The sequence below is a fragment of the Hemiscyllium ocellatum genome, chromosome 18, assembly GCF_020745735.1.
Source record: "Hemiscyllium ocellatum isolate sHemOce1 chromosome 18, sHemOce1.pat.X.cur, whole genome shotgun sequence".
NCBI classification, from domain to species: domain Eukaryota; kingdom Metazoa; phylum Chordata; class Chondrichthyes; order Orectolobiformes; family Hemiscylliidae; genus Hemiscyllium; species Hemiscyllium ocellatum.
In genome coordinates, this window is record NC_083418.1 from 77,386,441 (window position 1) to 77,408,510 (window position 22,070).

General features: G+C 43.1%; 1 protein-coding gene across 7 annotated transcripts in view; it reads right to left on the reverse strand.

The window, feature by feature from the left end:
- nav2a (neuron navigator 2a) overlaps positions 1–22,070 on the reverse strand; it is a 590,475-nt gene that overhangs the window by 148,086 nt on the left and 420,319 nt on the right. For all 7 annotated transcript variants that reach the window (XM_060839109.1, XM_060839107.1, XM_060839106.1 and 4 more), the window contains 2 exons: positions 8,311–8,449; positions 528–813 (listed from right to left, as the gene is read on the reverse strand). In XM_060839109.1, coding sequence (XP_060695092.1) covers positions 528–813; positions 8,311–8,449 — 425 coding nt within the window. The remainder of the gene's footprint in view (positions 1–527; positions 814–8,310; positions 8,450–22,070) is intronic.

Sequence of the window (22,070 nt, forward strand, 5' to 3'; positions counted from 1 at the left end):
AGATCAGGGTAGCCAGTGGGGTGATGGGCAAGAGGGAGTGATGATTCTGGGTATGGGGGCAGGGCAGTGAGATACTCAACAAGAGGGGCAGCATGGCCATAAGCTACAGTCAGATCAATGATGTCTGTGCTTACTTGAACACAACTTTGAAGACTGGCTATTTTGATTTCAAAGACACAGAAATTCTGAGATTGTCTGTCAGGGAACAAGGCGTGAAAATGGAGCCGGTTGTAAAAGTTGGGACTGGGACAAGAAGGAAGTTTGCAAATTATTTCAAAAATTGTAAGAATTATAATCACTAGAAGTTATTATATCTGCTTATATAAAATATACAGAAATATACACAGATAATCACTGCTGCCTTTGATGAAAAGATCCCAGTCCCCAGACTAGAGCCTCAACCTAGGTCTCAGAAGCTGTGGAGTTTAATGGGGTTATTGTATTGTGTACGTGACAAACTGTGCTCCCTTCCTGCGGTCCAAGAGGCAGCAAACCCAGCTGGAAGCCAAATGGCTAACTTTCCTCACCTGCTCCATGCGCTTTAAGTGTGTTGGCAGGTGTTTTAGCCCTTGGTGTGGTGATGCCAACCTGCGCTGTCATCCCTCGACGCCAGGATCCTGTCTGGGAAATGACTGTGGTCTTCTTGTTTGAGCCACCTTTCTCTGACTCATCAGAAACATCCGACGGGTTCCGCCTCCATTTTGAGCTGGAATCCATCTTTATTCCGCTATCCGATCCACCATCTGATCTCTTTATTTCTTCAGCAGACCAAGTGGAGTTCCTTTCCGAATGCTTCTCAGCGTCAGTCTGAGGCTGGACAAAAAAAAATCTATTACTTTCAAATAACATGCTCTAGCTTTTTAATTACAAGTGTGGGCAATGCAAGCCAGATAGGCTAAAACAAAAACTGGTGCTGCAGATGGTTTCCTATCTTTATGAAGATCTTTAACTGTTTTGCATCCTCAATCCATCTCTAGCAATTATAAGTGGGACAGAATTCTCATCTGTAAGACAAACTGGATGTGGAAGCAGGAACTATGAAATCTACAAAATAAAAACCAAAAGAATTGCAGGTGCTGTAAACCAGAAACAAAAACAGAAATGGCTGGAAAATCTCTGGCAACATCAGCGAGAAATCAGTTAAATGTTTCGGGTTGAGTTCTGAGGAAGGGTCACTTGATCTGAAATGTACGATTTGTAATTAGTTTACGTTCTTGAGCTAGACTTTTATTTGCTGCCTGATACATCTGTTGCAAAGTAAGTCTGTGTTAAAATCTGCCCATCACTCTCTTCATGAGATGATATTGAAAATCTCTCACTTACTTGAAGTATGTGGAAGATATCTTTCATGCCAGGATTTATAAATGTAGTACCTATTAGTTCAAATGAATGTACAACAAATAGGTAAGACATTCAAAAGCTGAAAATGTGTTGCTGGTTAAAGCACAGCAGGTTAGGCAGCATCCAAGGAACAGGAAATTCGACATTTCGGGCCAGAGCCCTTCATCAGGAATGTTTCTGATGAAGGGCTCTGGCCCGAAACGTCAAATTTCCTGTTCCTTGGATGCTGCCTAACCTGCTGTGCTTTAACCAGCAACACATTTTCAGTTCTGATCTCCAGCATCTGCAGACCTCACTTTTTACTCGAAGACATTCAAAAGGTGAGGCTTTGCCACCTTGGATCCTGAACTGCTTGACAGAAACAAATCAAGCATCATAACTGAATGGGAAATTCAATCAATGGCCATTTTCTCTATTTAGCAGTTTGGAAAATGTTTTGTTCAGTGCACATTTTATTGGACACTCAATCTTAAGCACCAGAATCTTTTTTTTAAACGAGAGATTCTGGATCAATGCTTTCACCACAACTGATAACAGCTTACTATGAAACTGCCCCAGAACCCTCCGATTACAGCAATGGATCAGAGAAATTTGGGGAATTTCCAGTGTTGAATGTATATAACATAATGCAGTATCACAATTTTGGTTCTTTTTACAAACACATGAGTTTTTAAATGAAATAAAATTTTGCAGATGCTGGAAATCTAAAATAAAAAAGAAAATGCTGGAGAAACTCAGCAGGTCTGGCAGCATCTGTGGAGAAAGAAAGAGTTAATGTTTGGAGTCTGATATAACTCTTCTCAAATGGAATAAATGTTGTTGTCACTTCTCTTTGGTATTTTTTACAAATTACTCTAATGAGTGCAAGCCAAAAATCTTTGACAAAAATGTCTTTTTTCAAATTCTCAAGTTCTCTACTCCAAGTGACTGTATACATTTGTACACCAGACTGAACAGTATCTAACTCACTTTATTTATCTTTAAAAACAATCATTATTTTCCATTAAGTATGAAAGCATTCCATTTTCAGAGCGAACTGATAAGAATGCATTGTGGACTATCCAACATATGTTCCTGAAATAGCTTCCTCAATATCCATTAATTGTACTTTTCACTGAATCTCTACTGTGTGTTCTATATCTTGCCATCAAGCATTTGAGCAGATTTAGATTGTAGCAAAGTTTTTTTAATAGTCTCCAGACTATGCAAAATTATCCTACAAACGTAATAAATTACCCAATAGTATGAATCAAACAATGTCAGCCAATGTCCCATAAGTGAACAAATAGTTATCAGCAACGTGAAAAATGGAAATATTATATCACTTTAATCAAATAATTAAATTGAGAGGCACAGACTGTAATTGAGAACAGACAATATTAAGCAAGCTTTTCTTCGGTGCCAAAGCTACAGAAATTTCAACAAAATAGGAAAGGAACGCTGCACCTTATAAATGGGATTGAAGTGCATATGAACTATTTTGAAGAATAGTTCAGGTATTTGACAAAACAGTATACTTTTTTAATATCAAGTCATAAGGGTCTACAGGAAAGAAAATGGCCTTTTGGCCCATTGTGGTCAGGGCCAGTCAAAGATAACTAGCGAACTATTCCAATCCCATTTTGAAGCACTTGGCCCTTAGCCTTGTGTGCCTTAAGTGCATATCTAAATAATTTGTAAATATTATGAAAGTTTCTGACTCTACTATCTTTCCAGGCAGTGAATTCCAGATTCCCACCATCATCTGGGTGGAAAGAAGTTTCCTCACACCTCCTCTAAACCTCCTGTCCCTTATTTTAAATGTGTGCTCTCAGTCATTGATCTCTCTCTACCAAGAGGAATGGTTTCTTCATACCTACCCTTTCTATGCCCCTCATCATTTTATACAACTCGATCTTATCACCCCTCAGTTTCCTCTGTTCCAAGGAAAACAACCCCAGTCTGTCCAATCTCTCTTCATAGCTGAAACCCTCCAGTCCTGGTAAATCTCTGCACCCTCTCCAGTGCTATTACTATAGACAATAGGTGCAGGCGTAGGCCATTCTGCTCTTCAAGCCTGCACCACCATTCATTATGGTCATGGCTGATCATCCTCAATCAGTATCCTGTTCCTGCCTTATCTCCATGACCCTTAATTCCACTATCTTTGAGAGCTCTATCCAACTCTTTCTTAAACGAATCCAGAGATTGGGCCTCCACTGCCTTCTGGGGGAGAGCATTCCACACACCCACCACTCTCTGGGTGATGAAATTTCTCCTCATCTCTGTCCTAAATGGCCTACCCCTTATTTTTTAAGCTGTGTCCTCTGGTTCGGGACTCACCCATCAGCGGAAACATGTTTCCTGCCTCCAGAGTGTCCAATCCTTTAATAATCTGTCAATCAGATCCCCTCTCAGTCTTCTAAACTCAAGGGTATACAAGCCCAGTTGCTCCAATCTTTCCACATAAGATAGTCCCGCCATTCCAGGAATTGACCTCGTGAACACACACTGCACTCCCTCCATAGCCAGAATGTCCTTCCTCAAATTTGGAGAACAGAACTGCACACCTATAAAGTGTGTGCAGCCTTGCTATAAAGTGAATTCTAGAACTATGTACTATATTCTCGCTGTGGCCTAACCAACTTCTCATACAGTTCCAACATCTCCTCCCTGCCCTTAAACTCTATGCCTGGGCTAATAAAGCCAAATACCCCATATATTATCTTAACCAATTTATCCACACCATTCACACCAAGGTCCTTCTGACCTGCCTAGTGTGTTACCTTTCATCATCTATTCCCTTGCCCTGTTTGTTCTGCCCAAGTGCATCACTTCTCATTTATTTGAATTGAATCCCATTTGCAACTCATCGTGCAGTGGTTAGCACTGCTGCCTCACAGCACCAGAGACCCGGGTTCAATTCCCACCTCAGGCGACTGTCTATGTGGAGTTTGCACATTCTCCCCGTGTCTGCGTGGGTTTCCTCTGGGTGCTCCGGTTTCCTCCCACAGTCCAAAGATGTGCAGGTTCGGTGAATTGGCCATGCTAAATTGCCCGTAGTGTTAGGTGAAGGGGTAAATGTAGGGGAATTGGTCTGGGTTGCTCTTCGGAGGGTTGGTGTGGACTTGTTGGGCCGAAGGGCCTGTTTCCACACTGTAAGTAATCTAATGTAATCTAATCATTATTAACCAGAAAGCAAACCTAGGCTTCAAACCAAAGTTTCTATAATTCAAACAAAATCAAAATACTGGGGTGCTGTAGATCTGAAATAAAAACAGAAAGTGTTGGTGAAACTCAGAGCTGGCAGCATCTGTGGAGAGGGAAAGTGAGTTAACATTTTGAGTCTTGTTTAATGAACTCTGTTTCGCTCTCTTCAGGTGCTGCCAGACCTGAGTTTCTCCAGACATTCCTGTTTCCATAATACAAGCACATTATGGACTACAATTGGTGCCTTCTGTTGTTTTCACACAAGCCACAGGTTCTCCTTTCTACAAGCAGAATGGCTACATCATACATATTGCAACACAATGATGAAAGCTCAGTACATTTTCAAATGTTATATATACTTACTCCAACTCCCATAATAGCTCAAAATGTCCAACAAATTAGAAGCTAAAAGTTTGAAAATATTTTGTTCACTTGTGAGGCCAAGGCACACAAGGCGAAAGGCCAAGTGCTAGAAAATGGGATTAGAATTGTTGCATGGTTGTTTTTATGCAACACAGATGTGATGGGCATTTGTCTGTGCTGCAGAACTCCATCACTCGATGAAACTGACTGGTTTCCACAAAGCAAATTTCGCAATATAGTACCAGTTATAGCTCCCAAAGCAAGTAGCCTCAGGAGTCTTTGCCGGCCAGAGAACATACCAGACCATGGAAGGTCATCTGTCAGGGTCAAAACAATCATCAATTAAATGCGAGTTACTGATTTTACTGCCATGTCAGTGACTTAAATCCCTCAAGCCAATGAAAATATCAAGTATACCCAAACCTTATTTCACAATTTAATAAAGATCTCACTATGACTCGGATCAATTGAATGTCTATTGTCTGAATGATTTTTCAATTTCGAAGCTGCGACAGAATTTAACCTATCCAAAATGGGCGAAGTGTAACAAAATGTGATATGAATAAAGGTCATGCGAAGTTGTTAGATGCCACAATAGGGGAAACAAGAATTGCAATGTGTCGCAGTTTCACAGTCAGATGCCAGACCAGAGAGAGCTGGTTAGGGAGGTGCAACCTGTGACTTGTTCTACTTTAGATTGCAGTTCACTGGATACAAGCTGGTTTACAGTTGACTGCACCAATAAGTTGCTTCATGCTTGTTTCATTAAGTGTTTCAAAATTAGTCATTCTTCATAAAAGTCCCATCTGCTAATCACTCATAGTGGCCATTTCTCTTTAAACACTGTTCACAACACTTTGTCTCTACCTTTTCGTGACACTGAGATTCCAACAACAAAACTGAAAACAATACTTCGACACGGTTGAAATATATAATTAGACTCCCAAACAGTGTACAATTTGTAGAATCCTATCACATGTATAATTGTAAGGAGAAACATTACTGTACTGTGAAATTTCATATCTCTCAAGACTTGAATTTACTTCTGAAACTTAAAGCAGCATCTCTACAGTGGCCCCATTCTAACTTACGATTACCATGTACTCTGGCCAATGAGCATTCATAGAGTGGTGTTTTGGTACTGTCATTAAAAGCACCAATCCAGCACGTGAATTCCACGGAACACAGACATAATACAAACATTGACTTATGTTCAGAAAGATAAAATATGATTTGCAAGATTGATTCCAGCATTGATCGGACGATAGTTTGAAGACGTTGAGACAGTTCTCCTTGAGAGATGAAGGCGAAGAGGAGATTTGGATGAGGTTTTCAAAATCTCGAGCAGGCCAAATAGGCTTCATGCTCATGAAATAAAGGAATGAAGATGGCGTTGATTTAAAATGATATGCAAACAAGGCAAGGGCAAGGTGAAAAATATTTTTTCAAGTAACGTGTAGTTAGGGTCTGGAATGCACCACCTGGAAATGTGGTGGGGACAGGTTTAATTGAGGCATTCAAAAGAGAATGGGACAACTATTTTGATAGAAATAGTGTGCTGGGATACGGGAAAAAGGCAGGCAATTGGGATGAGGGTTTGGACCAGGGCAGACAGGATCGACTGAATGGCCTCCCTCTGTGTTGTAACAATTCTGTGACTGTGTGAACGTGAGTGAACACCAGAGACAGCATGATGCCAGGTATCAAGGAATAAACTCCTCATGGTCTCAGTAGCAGTTGCCCATTTGGCAGAATCCGGAAGGTGGAGCCTGACAGATCCTGGTTGGTTAGTCAGACTGTGCTCAGACATGAAACCAACCTATTCAGAGCAAAAGGATCATGAGTTACACTTGAGCTGTATTAGTACAGTAGCTGCCAAGCAATGTAGTGATAAGTAATTGTGTTTCTTGCATAGAAAAGGATTGGTGGAGTGAAGGGAATGGGAGAAGAGGCGCTACATTTCTGCTGGAAAGTGTGTAAACGCTGGATGAAAACGGAACTGGGCGATCAGATGTGTTTCCACCACAGTTCAATAGCCTGAGTTCACATTCCCAAGGGTCCTGGGGATGTGATATCCGAGTGGTATCATCTGTAAGTCCAGAAATCCAAGTAATGTCCTAGGGACCTGTGTTCAATTCCTGCCATGGCCTCTGGCATAATTTTAATCAACTAAAATGTCTAGAATTAAGAGTCGATTGATAACCATTGCCAATTGTCAAGAAAAGCTACCTGGTTCACTAATGTCTTTTAGGGAAGGAAATCTTCCGCCCTTACTTGGTCTAGACTACTTGCAAATCCAGACCCACAGCAATGTGACTGACACTCAATGTGGACAATGAGGGATGGACAATAAATGCTAGCCTAGCCAGCAACAAGTAAATCTCCTGAATGCATTAAATTATAAGACATAGCAACTGGTTATTCTCACTTCCAAAAAGAGGAGTACTTTGTTGAGACTACAAGTCTGACATTTTTATTTCTCAAGCTTCCACGAGGTCTGACCAAAAGGGGACAGGGTCCAGCTTCCTGAGCTCTTGACCACAGAGTGTGGAAATATATTAAAGAGAGAATTTTAGACATGATTTCAAGAAATAAACTTTTCTGTTTAAATAATAAATAAATTGATTGTGAACGTTCAATGTGTGACATGCAGAAAGGGACCATCTGTCCCATGATTTTGCCCTTTGCCTTTACTGAATGGTAAATAAACATTCTCTCCAATACTGAGAGATGATTGGTTCAGTACAGTTTGAGGGTGACCAGCCCACAAGTGTGGGGTGAGGTGAGGAGGCAGGGCCTTCCTCAACTACCACAGCCTGCACAGGGGCTGCACTTCACTGAATGAAGCCAAAAATGGCAGGTCTGAAAAGGCTCACCAGAATGATCCCCAGTGTGGGGGGATTGTCTCATGAGCAAAAGTTAAGCAGGTTGGGACACTACTCACTGGTGTTTAGGAGAATGACAGGTGATCTCATCGAAACATAGAGGATTCTTAAGAGATTGACAAGGTAAATGCTGAGAGGATGTTTCCCTTAATGGGAGAGGCTAGGACCAGACAATATAGTTTCAACGTGAAGGTGTGCCAATTTCAGACTGACATTAAAAGGAATGTCTTCTCTCAGAGAGCTGAGAGTCTTTGGAACTCCTTGCTCCAGCGAGCTGTGGAGTAGAGTCCTTGTGTATATTTAAGACTGAGATAGATAGTTTCTTGATCAGTTGGGGAATCAAGGATTATGGAGAAAGGACAGGATAGTGGACATGAGGAATGTCGGATCAGCCATCAGGCTATTGAGTGATGGTGCAGGCTCGAGGGGCTGAACAGCCTACTGTCATTTCTATTTCTGACGGTCCTATGGTGTGTGGGAGAGGTCACGAGCCCTGATGTCCACAGGGCTGAACTGAGCTGATTCCCCTTACCTGGCATTCGGGGTTTTTGCGAGAGGTGGCTGGTGTGTTGGCATACGAGCTGATGGAAGAACTTGTGTTAATGTCGTCGGTGCTGAGGTTGTCTATTGTGTCGCTAATCCCACTGCTGACGGAACTGCTGTCATCCCAGCTAAAGAGCAAAAACAAACACACGCCAATTAGAGCCACACGTTCCGTAAACAAAACAGACAGCACCCTGCCATTCTTCCATGCTCATTTTCCAAGCAGCTTGCTGCCCACAGTGGGCAGCTCAGGGAGCTCTGTGGACAGGAAGCAAATAAAGGATGCCATAAGCAAGCAAAGTGAAGCTGTACTTCATGAGCCACGGGTAAACCATGTTATTCAAACACTTCTCACTTCATACCATATTTGTTGCTTTCTGAAGTAAATTTATTCCAAGGAGGGGGCTCCGGCCCATGTCTTATGAACGTCAGAAAACTGCTTTGTACAACATCTGTGCATTCTGGCAAACTTTTGCAACTCTGAACATGTAAAGTATGTAGTTCTTTAATGATCATTTGAGCACAAGGTAGTGGTTGGAGATTTTAAGAACTCCTGCTCAATGGCCCAGGGCATTGTTGCACCAATATTCAGAGCCATAGGGTGGCGGCATATAGTTGACTTTCTCTTAATTCTGCTCTCGAGAATCAGAGGTGACCTCACTGAAATATGTAATATTTTTAACAAGGCTGAACGAGGCAGAATCTTTGGAATGCTTATACTGTAGAGAAGCATGGGTGCCTAGTCAATGTCTTTATTCAAGATTGAAGCTGCTGTCTTTTTTAACAGTCTAGGAATCAAGGGATGTGAGACATTGTGGGAAAGTGGAGCTGGTGTAGAAGTTCAGCCCATTGTTTTATTGAACAGCACATATGGGCACTTCACCAAAAAGATGAACAAGAACGGGGTGGGAAGTCATCCGAGAGAGGGTTTCTGAAAAGCCACCTCTGCCAATTATTACAAGTGATCTATCTGTATTTAGAATGTGGCCATCAAGACCCACAAAAAGAATCTGTGGCAAATACTATTTCTCAGATTGAGGAATGGTCTATAACCTGATCAAGACTCCCACTAGCATGACTCAAGCAGAAAGCCGTGACCAAGCTCCACTGGGTCAATTCAAATCCTTAACCTCTGCCTCTAGCTACACAATTAACATTGACGCCAGTTAAATTACAATTACAGATGGCTGAAAAATGTCAGAAAATCTCAGCAAACTTCAGTTAAGTTTCCAAAAAAGAGCACGGACACATAAAATAATTTGGATTACGGTGTTGGACATAGATGTCCACTGATATCCACTTCCAGAAGCTGTGGATTTGAAACAGGAAATCTTCACTTACGACACGGGTATAAGTGAACATCAGCTGCTCTTCACTTCATGCCCAGTTTTGCACCTGCAATCACCTTCTCCAAAACCATGTCCTTGGAGCTACAGGAAGTCATATATCAGCAGAATCAGTCGATAACTATTAGTATTTAAAAAATAAATCTTGAATCTGCTGTTCTTCAAATTCTGCAGTGGAGTCCAGTATCTCTAGGTGAACAAGCGTATAACATTTTGTTTTAACATGGCAAGGTGGTTCACAGCTCCAGGGGTTCGACTCAAATCTCAGGCAATTGTGTGGAGTTTGCACATTCTCCACACGTCTGCATGGCTTCCCTCCAAATGCTCCGGTTTCCTCCCACTGTTAAAGATGAGCAGGTTAGGTGAATTGGCCATGCTAAATTGCCCGTAGTGTCCAGGGATGTGTATGCTAGGTGCATTAGTCATGAGCAAATACAGGGTAGAGGAATGGGTTTGGGTAGGTTACTCTTTGGAGGGTTGGCGTGGACTTGTTGGGCCGAAGGGCTTGTTTCCACGCTGTAGGGATTGTAATTCTTAAATTCTGTAATTCTTAACAGTCAGGGGTCCACCCACTTGTCTTTGAATAACTAAAAACGCAGTAATTTCATACCACCCTTTAAACTAATGCATAGACCAGCTGTGCATATTATTTTGGAATGACTGAACAAGTATAATGATTACCTATTGTCATGAGCAGGCCCAGCTATACGTGTTTCAACTTTTAACCTGAAATCTAGTCAAAGGCTTTGGAAGTGGAGCTATACTTTGAATACAAATTATACACAAAGATACTGCTGACAGGAGTTCAAACCAGTCTGTACTCCAGTTCCAATCCTATGCAAGATTCTGCACCTCAAATCAGCTTTGGCAACAAGTGAAATAAACACAAGGAAGGGTTAGAAATAATGCCAGAGATGAAAGGTTTTAAGCAAATGCAAAATCAGCAAAAAGGAGGGGCAAGAATAAGGTCATACATCTCTAAGCTTGACAGGGTTATCAACATGCTGGGATTGTCCTAATGTCGCCAGAAACAGAAGATTATTCTAGTTGTGCATCAGATTCCTCACTTTGGAATGGTGTTACTTCCTTGTTATAAGGCATAATGGGGATTCGTTGATAATCATCCGATCAGAGGATCCAAGATTCTATTCATTGTCCAATTGGTGGGTAATTGGTGAGGTGGATGTGGAAGTGTCAACAGTCAATTCAGGTGGCTAACCTTTCAGGAATATGCCCATTAAGAGTTGGCAACACAGGCCACCCACATTGTTTCATTAAAGTTCAATTTTCCAGCTTATAAAACACCATTTCATTTTTCTATGAAGCCTTGCTACCTCAAGGTGAAATTCAGTGAAACTAAAATGCTTTACGACAAATGGTGGAAATATGAAATAAAACTGATACAATCAGGTGGGAAGGAGGTGGGGGGGAGGTGGGATCTGATCCCCTTGATCAACTATAGCAAATAGTTTTCATTCTATGAAGCACACAGCTGAAGATAAAGTTGCCATAGTCCAGCAGACCATAAGCTCCTCTCTCATTCAAAGGAAATCACGCATGGTGGTTTAACATAAGGGTCACTATGTCTCAGGTGAGGGGTTAGGTTGAGAAGGAGAATCCTACATGATAACCTCAGCTAATGAGGAAGCTGAAAGCATGTTATTGGTGCCACTCTGCATTACCAACCAGCCGTCTAAACAACTAAGCTAAACTGATGCCTTAACACGCAGGTATATCACAATTTAATCGAAACATGGTTCACTACATCAAAATGAAGGAACTATCAAGGTTTTCTGTAGTGAAAGTACGTTGATGTTTATTGCCTACTGACCCTGAGCAAAATCATAAAATGCACAAATCAGAAAGATACCTAAACACAGGTAAAAAGCTTCAGAACGGAAAATGCGTCTGGGACAGACTGGAAGAATGAAAGCTATGTAGCTGAAAAGGCCTTAAGAGTTTTGAATGTTAGACTTTAACCTGAGAGCACAATTGTTAAGGTTACCTTATATACCTAGCAGCAGCAAAACCTGTAGATATCATTCAGTTCTTGATGAATGGCTATTTCTCAATCTGGCTTTTTCTTTTGGGCATTGGTTCCAAGAGGCTGGGAAAAACAGGTCAGGAGGGAGTCTTCCATTCCACATTGTTCCTCATTAATGTTTCTTTTTCTTTGTCTGTTACTGTGCCAAACAGCTACTGAAATATAGTTAATTTTTGCATTACAGAGTCTGACTCCATTGTCTTTCCAAACTGGATAGTTCCAGGTAACCCTTTCATGTCTAATTGGTGTACCTTCTTACACTCATGTAAATTACATCAGGTTTCCTGAAGCCTGACATAATTCACAGGTACCTATAAATGAAATGGTAATTCCAGTTCAAACAGATTTATTTATTCCAGCCAGACTCCCTGAATCCATGGCCAGGTGATTTCTATGGCCATTTTGGGTCTGTGTCTGACTTTTTGAAACCATCTGAGTGTATGGGATGATTCAGGGATTAAGACCAGATGATGGAAGTTGAAAATTGATAAATCCATATTTTATCACTGTTGTGACAAAACAGAATCCATACTGTATGGAAACAGGCCATTCGGCCTGTCAAATCCATACCGCTCCTCTACCCTATCATTGTAACCTTGCAACTCCCATGGCTAAACCACCTAGCCTGCACATCTTTGGACTGTGGGGGGAAACCGGAGGAAACCAATGCAGATACAAGGAGAATGTGCAAACTCTACCTAGACAGTGGCCCAAGGGTGGAATCGAACCCAGATCCCTGGGCACTGTGAGGTAGCAGTGTCAACTCCTGAGTTACTGTGTGCAAGTACTCAGCAGGGCTGTCAGTGTTAGTGGAGAGTGAAGCAGATTAATATATATAGTCATAAAAGATTAACTCTCTCTCTCCTCACACAAGTGCGACATGTTTATCAAATATTTCCGCCATTTTATTTTGGATTTCCAACGTTCTCAATTGTTTTACTTTTGCTCAGACCCTTTACAAATGTTAATTCACTGAGTCATTGTGTGCATACAACTTAAACCGAGTAACGCAAACTCACAAACGGCTCACCTGTGACTAATTGATACCTTCTTTTTTTGAACAGTGCAGTGAAAAGTCATGTGCAGTGGACATTGGTATGATAGGTTTACTTACAGTTATAAAACAGTATCAGAGATTTTCTCTGACCTCTTTCAAGTTATAATTCCAAAGGAGGATTCTGGCATATTGGCTACGCTTTGCAGAGACTACACTGACTGCTCGAAGGTTCTGAGTACTAAACTGGAAACCAAAAGCCATTCTTCAAAAATGTACAACCTCACTCCCCAGAAATGAAAGTCCTGAGCTAATGGAGCTACAATGCCTTTGAAATACTATCATGAGAACCATATCACACTTCCTCAAGAGATTTCATTTTTATGGCATGATAAATTTGAAAGCAGTAACCTTAAAAGGAGTTATGTGTAAAAGAATTTTGAACCTGCAAGAATTAAGGACTTTTAACCCTTAACTCAAGTGATTTAATTTTAAGGAAATCCTCAGTTTCCTTCAGAGTGTAGGATTCCAACTAAACAAATAAAACCAAAGAACTGGGGGGTGCAGGAAATCAGAAACAAAATCGGAAATTGCTGGGAATACTCAGCATCTGTGGAGAGAAGGAGAAAGTGAGGACTGCAGATGCTGGAGATCAGGACTGAAAATGTGTTGCTGGAAAAGCGCAGCAGGTCAGGCAGCATCCAAGGAACAGGAAATTCGATGTTTCGGGCATAATCAGGGCTTATGACCTGCTGCGCTTTTCCAGCAACACATTTTTAGATCTGTGGAGAGAAGGCAAGCTTAATGTTTTGGGACCTGTGACTTTTCTTCAGAACTGATTGTAACGAGAAAATGACTGGTATATAAGCTGGTGCTGGAAGAGCACTCGGATACTGCCTGAACTGCTGTGCTCTTCCAGCACCACTAATCCAAAACCTGGTTTCCAACATCTGCAGTCATTGTTTTTACCTGTTATATAAGCTGGACAAGCAGTGGGCGGGCAGGGGACGGAAATGGATGGGGCAAACAATAGGTGGAGATGGAGACCAAGGAGAGAACAACAGATGAGCAGACAACTGTGAACTGGGATCCCAACTCTTGTGGGGCAGGGACAGTATTGAGTTCAGTCATCAATGAAGGAAGCAATGACTAATTGTTTAATAAAATCTAGTCTTCTGTGGCAAACAGAAACAGAAATTGCTGGAGAAACTCAGCAGCTCTGGCAGTATCTGTGGAGTGTAAACAGGTAGGACGAGGAAAATGTGCATTGCCCAAAACATCGATTCTCCTGCTGCTCAGATGCTGCCTGACATGCTGTGCTTTTTCAGCACCACACTCTCGACTCCAAACTCCACACGGTCACATCCAGTGACCTTTCATCAGAAGTGAAAGCAGCAAGGAAAAGGTGGCATTTGTGCTGATGTCAGGTGGATGGGGGAGGGAAAATAGAGTCTGCATATAGGCGTAAATGGATCCCGGAGGAGGAGAGAAACAAGGGTAGGAAGACAAAGGGAATGTTGATAGTAAGCCAAGGAAGAAGAGAAACTAGTCAGGTAAGAATAGGAACTATGAGTGGGTGAAAATGGGTTGGCTGTACTGACAGAGTTCCTTGGACTCCTCCATCGCCAGACCATAAAACACGACGGTTGGAGGAAGAGCGCCTCATCTTCCGCCTAGGAACCCTCCAACCACAAGGGATGAACTCAGATTTCTCCACTTTCCTCATTTCCCCTCCCCCCACCTTGTCTCAGTCGAATCCCTCGAACTCAAAAACCTAACCTGCAATCTTCTTCCTGACCTCTCCGTCCCCACCCCCACTCCGGCCTATCACCCTCACCTTGACCTCCTTCCATCTATCGCATCTCCAACGCCCCTCCCCCAAGTCCCTCCTCCCTACCTTTTATCTTAGCCTGCTGGACATACTTTCCTCATTTCTGAAGAAGGGCTTATGCCCGAAACGTCGATTATCCTGATCCTTGGATGCTGCCTGACCTGCTGCGCTTTTCCAGCAACACATTTTCAGCTCTGATCTCCAGCATCTGCAGTCCTCACTTTCTCCTGAACTGACAGCAATCCATTTCATGACAGGACCTGGGGTTGTGCGGGGAGGTAGGTACCATGCTCTGAAACTGTTAAACCCAATACTGAGTCCTGAAGGTCATCTTCTACTAAATTGCCCCCTCATCTTCGTTCTGCCTGCACCAATAGAAATGGACGGGTAAGAAAATGTGAAAACCTGGGAACCTACCCACCCCCTCAGCAAACAGAACCTGCAGCAAGGTGTGAGGGTCCAGTCCTGGGCTATTTAATTAACTCTGGACTGGAGGGAAATCACCCTCAATTCTGAGGAGCTGCCTGTGAGAAAGTCAGAGGGAGGGAAGGTAATATTCTCCCTGTTGCTTCGTAGCCAACTGCTGTATGGATCGATACAATGGCACAGCACAAGATACTGACATTCAGCCCATCACAGCTCTGCTATCATAATGCGATGATTGTCAATCTTCCTTCCTGGGAATTGCAGTCATCTCCATTTCGCAGCTGCTCACTGATTGGATGGGAAAAGCCCTTGCTTTATGAGACTGTGTTACTGCACTGGTGTGTTCTGTGCAATTAGCCACCTGAAGGTTCAGGGATTTGGGTAATTTCACCTCCTCTTCCTCCCCTCCCCCAGCACCCCCCCACCCACTCCCCGCCCCCCATCGACTGTAGGTATTGACATCCCCTGGAATATGGCAGCACCTTGTTCACCTTACTCTAACTCTTTGACCACCATCATATATCAGCTATGACCCCAGTCAGAGGTCAGGATTTTACATGGTGTGAGAAACAGCTGACCACTGTCCCTACCACTGTCAGGAATGAAGTCACGAGTGCATCAGTCAATTAATTGCCCAATGTCAAGGAGTTCAGCCCCTTTAATAATCATGCCTTTGCCTTTTAATGGATATGGCTTTGTCTCTAAACAGAGTGCCATTAGCTCCTCAGTCATAGCAGTGCCACCAAGAGCAGTGACTGTTGCTGGGACTGAAGCCAGACAGGATTGGCCATTAAGGAGGAAGCAATGAAATGAAGACAAGTGAGCAACAGGCTCATGGGCAGGACGTGTGGTGGGAGGATTGACCAATCCCTCCAGGGCCTGGGAAAGAGGGCTCCTTTCCTCCAAGCTCACCACGGTTCAGCCAGTGGAGAGGAGGTCTCCCCACATTATGAAGAGCTCACTCTCCTCCGTAAAACAACAGCAGGACTGGCTGAAAGGCAAGACAGATATCCAGCACCATCTCTGCTGCTGGCAGTGGGGAAAACAAAAGGTTAACGCTGCCACATCCCACCCAACATTATTCCCAAACACCCACTCCTCCCAACAGAAATACCAACCGCTATTCCAGCCATTTTGTCAAGGGGAGCATCACAGGAAATAGTGCTCCCTACATGCACAAAATGACAGGGAGTTCAGCATCCCACCATCCACCGCCCCCCCCTCCCCCCGTCTCTCCACTTTCCTAATTAACTAATGATGAACCTAATGATGATAAGTGGATCAAATCCATCACCTTCCAGTTGACATGGTTCAGAATCAATCGTATCTTTTCCATTCCAAGACACTAACAATTTGCTCCCTTTTTTTTTGAAACATTCAAGAGACTTGTGGGTATTTGTGTCATGGGGCCTAGACACCTTTGGAATTTCTCTTCATCTGCAAAGGCTGTTCAGCAATTCCTTGCGGGAATTATGGCTTGGGTGAACAAAGTGGATTTTTACAATCATCCTTCAATATAGCTTGTGTAGGTCAAAGCTGTTCAACAATGTGAGAAACAAACAAGGGCTGTCCAATTCTTAACCCTTGACAGATTTAAATACAAGTCCAGAAGCCTGAAGTCACTACTGGAACAGTACGTGAAAAACCTTTCTTTTGCAAAGTAATTAAAAAGTTCACTGAAACAGCAATAAATGAATGAGTCAAAGCTTCATGAGCCAAGAAACTGCAAAAGCAACTTATTGTTTGCCTGAGCTACTTCAGACGGAGTTTCATATTTTTTTTAAGTACAGAAGTACTTTAAGTAAAACTCAATGTCCTTTCATGTGGGCATTTTACCACATCTAGATCCACATACACACACATAGCCTGGAGCTTTCTCTATTCCATTACAGGTGTTCACTTATTCAGCCAAACCCTGCCACTGTTCCTTTGTTGTGGGAGCTCAGTTCCTATTTGACTACACGCGGGTGTGACAATCCAAATGCTCTGTTTGTGTTGCACTTGCTTTTGCATTTCTGAAGTCGTCAGGTTATTTTGTCTCTGTTGCCTTTTTGACGGTAACATCCATAAAGCAAAATACAGTAGGCATATGTCTATTTCTGTCCTGGAATTGCTGCAATGTTCTCTTACAGGATTGGCAGTTCAACATTCCAGGGTGTACATGTTGCAGACAAAATAGAGAGGGATGGAAAAGCGATGTAAGAGTTGCATTACTGACTAATGAGAATGTCACAGCAGCATTTGGAGGGTTTATCCAGTGAAGCCATGTGGATAGAACTCAGGAATAAGGAAGGTTTAATCACCATGGTGACATCATACTGTAGTCCTCCCAATAGCCAGTGGGAGATATAGATATGGAAGCAGATCATGGGAAGCTGTAAAAACAGCAGGGTTGTTGTGGTGGGTGATTTTAATTTTCCCAGTGTTGACTGGGACATCCTGAGCGCCAGGGGCTTAAGTAGGGTAGTATTTGTGAGGTGCTTCCAGCAGGATTTCTTGAAGTAATATGTACATAGTCCAACAAGGAAAAAGGCCATATCAGACCTTGTATCAAGTCATTGAAGTTTCAGTTGGGGAGCATTTTGAGAACAGTGATCATAATTCTGTAAGTTTTAAGACAGCTATAGATAATGATAAGACTAGTTCTTGGATGAAAGTGCTTAATTAGGGGAAGGCTAATTAAAACTGTATTAGGCAGGAACTGGAGAAATTAGTTTTGGGGGCAGCACTTTGATGGTAAATCCACATCTGACATTTTGGAATCTTTTAAATGCCAGTTGATCAGAGTTTACAGCCAGCATGTTTCCATGGAGATGAAAACTAAGGTTTGGAAACCAGGATGACAAGATGACAAATTGCCTTCCCCCCAACCCCATCCCCCTCCCATTTATCTCTCTGTCCCCTGGCCCACAAGCTCATTCTGGATGAAGGGATTTTCCGGATACAGGAAAAAACTTAAGGAAGGAGGTCAAAGGGCTAAAAGGGGCCATGAAATGTCCATGGTAGATAGGATGAAGGAGAATCCCAAGGCATGTTATGTGTATATTAGAAGCAGAAAGATAATTAAGGAGAAGGTAGGTTCCACTCATGGACAAAGAAGGGAATTTATGCATGGAGTTAAAAATGAGGTCTGCAGATGCTGGAGATCACAGCTGAAAATGTGTTGCTGGTTAAAGCACAGCAGGTTAGGCAGCATCTCTATTCCTGAGATGCTGCCTAACCTGCTGTGCTTTAACCAGCAATACATTTTCAATTTATGCATGGAGCCAGAAGATGTGGGTGAGCCTTGTCTCACAACTTTGAATGACCTTTTGAGGAAGTGACAAAGGTGACTGATGAGGGTAGGGCAATGGATGGTGTCTATAGAGGGTAGTTGTGAAGGGTTGTTTTACTGACTGGAGACCTATGGCCAGTGATGTTCCTCAATAATCAGTGCTGAGGCCTCTGTTGTTTCTAATATATATAAATAATTTAGTTGAAAGTGTAGGTGGTCAGGTTAGGTCAGATTAATAATTTTGCAGAGAACACAAAAGCTGGTCGAGTTGTGCATCCTGAGGAAGAAGGATATAGATCAGTTTGAAAGTTGGGCACGGAAATAGCAGATGGAGCTGAGTCCAGACGAGTGGTACATTTTGGGAGGTCAAATACAAGAGGAAAGTATACAGTACATGACAGGACCCTTCAGAGCATTGATAGACAGAGGGTTCCGAGGGTGCAAGTCTGTAGTTCCTGAACGTGGCAACACAAGTGGATAATGTGGTAAAGAAGGCGTATGGCAGGCTTGCCTTCATTGGTTGGGAACTGAGTATGAAAGTTCGAAGTTATGTTGAAGCTGTATAGAACTTCGGTTAAGCCGCATGAAGTATCATGTGCAGTTCTGCTTGAAAGAACGCGGAGGCTTTTGAGAGGGTGAAAAAGAGATTTACCAGGATGTTGCCTAGTAGGGAGAGTATTGGCTATCGGGAGAGGTTGGATTGTTTTCACAGGAGAATGAGAAGCTGAGGGGCAACATAATAAAAGTATATAAAATTATAAGAAACATGGATAGGGTGGATAGTCAGAGTCTGTTTCACAGAGTGAAAGTGTCAAATATTAGTGGGCATTGAGTCATAGAGATATACAGCATGGAAACAGACCCTTTGGTCCAACTCATTCATGTGGACCAGATATCCTAAACTGATCTTGTCCATTTGCCAGCAGTTTGCCCATATCTCTCTCAAACATTCCTATTCATACACCCATCCGGATGCCTTTTAAATGCTGTCATTGTACCAGCTTCCACTGCTTCCTCTAGCAGTTGATTCCATACCATCCTTTGCTTGAAAAAGTTGCCCCTCAGGTCCCTTTTAAATCTTTCCCCTCTCACCTATAAGTGATGCCCTCCCCTATCCTGGGGAAAAGACCTGGGCTATTCACTCTCTCCATGCCCCTCATGATCTTATAAACCTCGATAAGTTCACTCCTCAACCTTCTATGCCCCGGGGAAAAAAAGCCCCAGCCTATTAAACCTCTCCTTATAGCTCAAACCCTCCAACCCTGGCAACATCCTTGTTAATCTTTTGTGGAGAAAGTGAGGACTGCAGATGCTGGAGATCAGAGCTGAAAATGTGTTGCTGGAAAGGCGCAGCAGGTCAGGCAGCATCCAAGGAGCAGGAGAGTCGATGTTTCGGGCATGAGCCCTTCTTCAGGAATCTTTTGTGGAACCTTTCAAGTTTAACATGATCTTTCCTACAGCAGAGAGACCAAAATTGAATGCAGCATTCCAATCGTGGCCTAACCAATGTCATGTACAGTTGTACCATGGGTTTAAGGTGGGAGGAGAAAAGTTAAAAGGAGATGTGCAAGGAAAGTTTTTTTTACAATGAGGGTGGTAGGTCCCTGGAATGCATTTCCAGGAGAGGTAATAGAAGCAGAAACAGTAGCAACATCTAACAGGCATTTGGACATGAACAGGCAGGAAATAAAGGGATATGGACCACGTGCAGGCAGATAGGGTTAGTTTAGAATGGCATTATGATTGGCACAGGAATGGTGGGCCAAAGGGCCTGTTCCTATGCTGATTTGTTCTTTGGTTGATGAAGCTTAAAGCAAGTGGAAAATTGCCCGTACACAAAAAGCAGGACAAGTTCAAGCCAGCAAATTACTAACCATCAGTCTACTCTCGATCATCAGTAAAGCGATGAACAATGTCATCAACAGTGCTATTAAGCAGCACCTGTTCAGTGACATTCAGTTTGGGTTCTGCAAGGGTCACTCAACTCCTGACAGTACAGCCTTGGTTAAAACATGGACAAAACAGCTGAATTCCAGAGGGGAGGGGAGAGTGACAGCCCTTGACATCAAGGCCATATTCCAGTGAGGTATCAAGGTGCACTGGCAAAACTGGAACCATTAGGTACCAAGTGGAAAACTCCCCGCTGGTTGAAGTCATACCTGGCACACAGGAAGATGGTTGTGGTTGTTGGGGGTCAGTCATCTCAGCAACAGGACATCTCTGCAGGAGTTCCTCAAGGTAATGTCCTAGATCCAACCACCTTCAGTTGCTTCATCAATGACCTTCCTCTATCTTAAGGGCAGATGTTCACCAACGATAGCACAATGTTCAGCACCATGTGTGACTGCTTAGATACTGAAGCAGTCCATGCTCAAATGCAACAAGATCTGGAAACTATCCAGCCTGGGGCTGACAAGTGACAAGTAAATTTCGCACAACAAATGCCAGGCAATGACCATCTCCCATAAGGGACAATCTAAACACCATACCTTGACATTCAACAGTGTTACCATTACTGAATTCCCCACCATCAATAACCTGGGGGCTCATATACACCAGGGACTCAACTGGATTCACCACATAAGCATAATGGCCCAAGGTTTGTGTAAAGATCTGTAGTTCGAGAGCTGGTTGTTGTAGTTATGGGTATGTTCGCAGAGCTGGGAAGCTGATTTGCTGACATCCATCCCCCGTCTCGGTGACACCTTCAGTGCTTTGGAGCCTCCTATGAAGTGCTGCTACACTGTGTCTTCTGGAGTTCATTTGGTTATGTTCTAGAAGACACTGGAAGCAGCAGGAACGGAACTGAATTTATCTGGAAGACACAGTTAAGCAGTACTTCAAAGGGGGCTCCAAAGCACTGAATATGTCATCTGCAAATCAACTTCCCAGCTCGGCAAACATACCCACAACTACGACACAATGGATACGAGGCCAGGTCAGAGGCTCATACAGTGGCAAGTATTCCCATTCCACTGGAGCTTGTCCACTAGCCACAAAAATAGAATCCGTACAGTGTGGAAACAGGCCATTCTGCCCAACAAGTCCAACTGACCCTCTGAAGAGTATCCCACCCAGACCCATTCCCTTATCCTATTACTCAGCCTATCCCTGACTAATGCAACTAACCTACACACCCCTGAGCACTACGGGCAATTTAGCATGGCCAATTCACCTGACCTGTACATCTTTGGACTGTGGGAGGAAACCGGAGCACTGTGAGGCAGCAGTGCTAACCATTGAGCCACCATGCTGCCAAGTCAGGATGTGACAGAATACTCACCTTTTGTCTGGATGGGTGCAGTGGCAGCAACACTCAAGAAGCTTGACACCATCCAGGACAATGCAGATCACTTGATTGGCACTATATTCACAAATATCCACTCCCTCCCATCACCTATGCTCAGTAGCAGCAGTGTGTGCTATCTACAAGATGCACTGCAGAAACTCACCAAAGGGGTTAACACTGCTGCCTGACAGCGCCAGGGTCCCAGGTTTGATTCCAGTCTCAGGCGACTGTGTGGAGTTTGCGCATCCAGTTTCCTCCCGCAGTCCAAAGATGTGCAGGTTAAGTGAATTGGTCTTGTTAAATTGCCCGTAGTGTTAGGTGCATTAGTCAGAGGGAAATGGGTCTGGATGGGTTACTCTTCAGAGAGTCAGTGTGGACTGGTTGGGCTGAAGGGCCTGTTTCTACACAGTGGGAAATCTAATCTAATCCTTAGGCAAAACCTTCCAAGATCACAATGACTTCCATCTCGAAGGACAGGGGCAGCAGATAATTGGTAACATCATCACATGCAATTCCCCTCTCAGCCACTCACCATCCTGACTTGG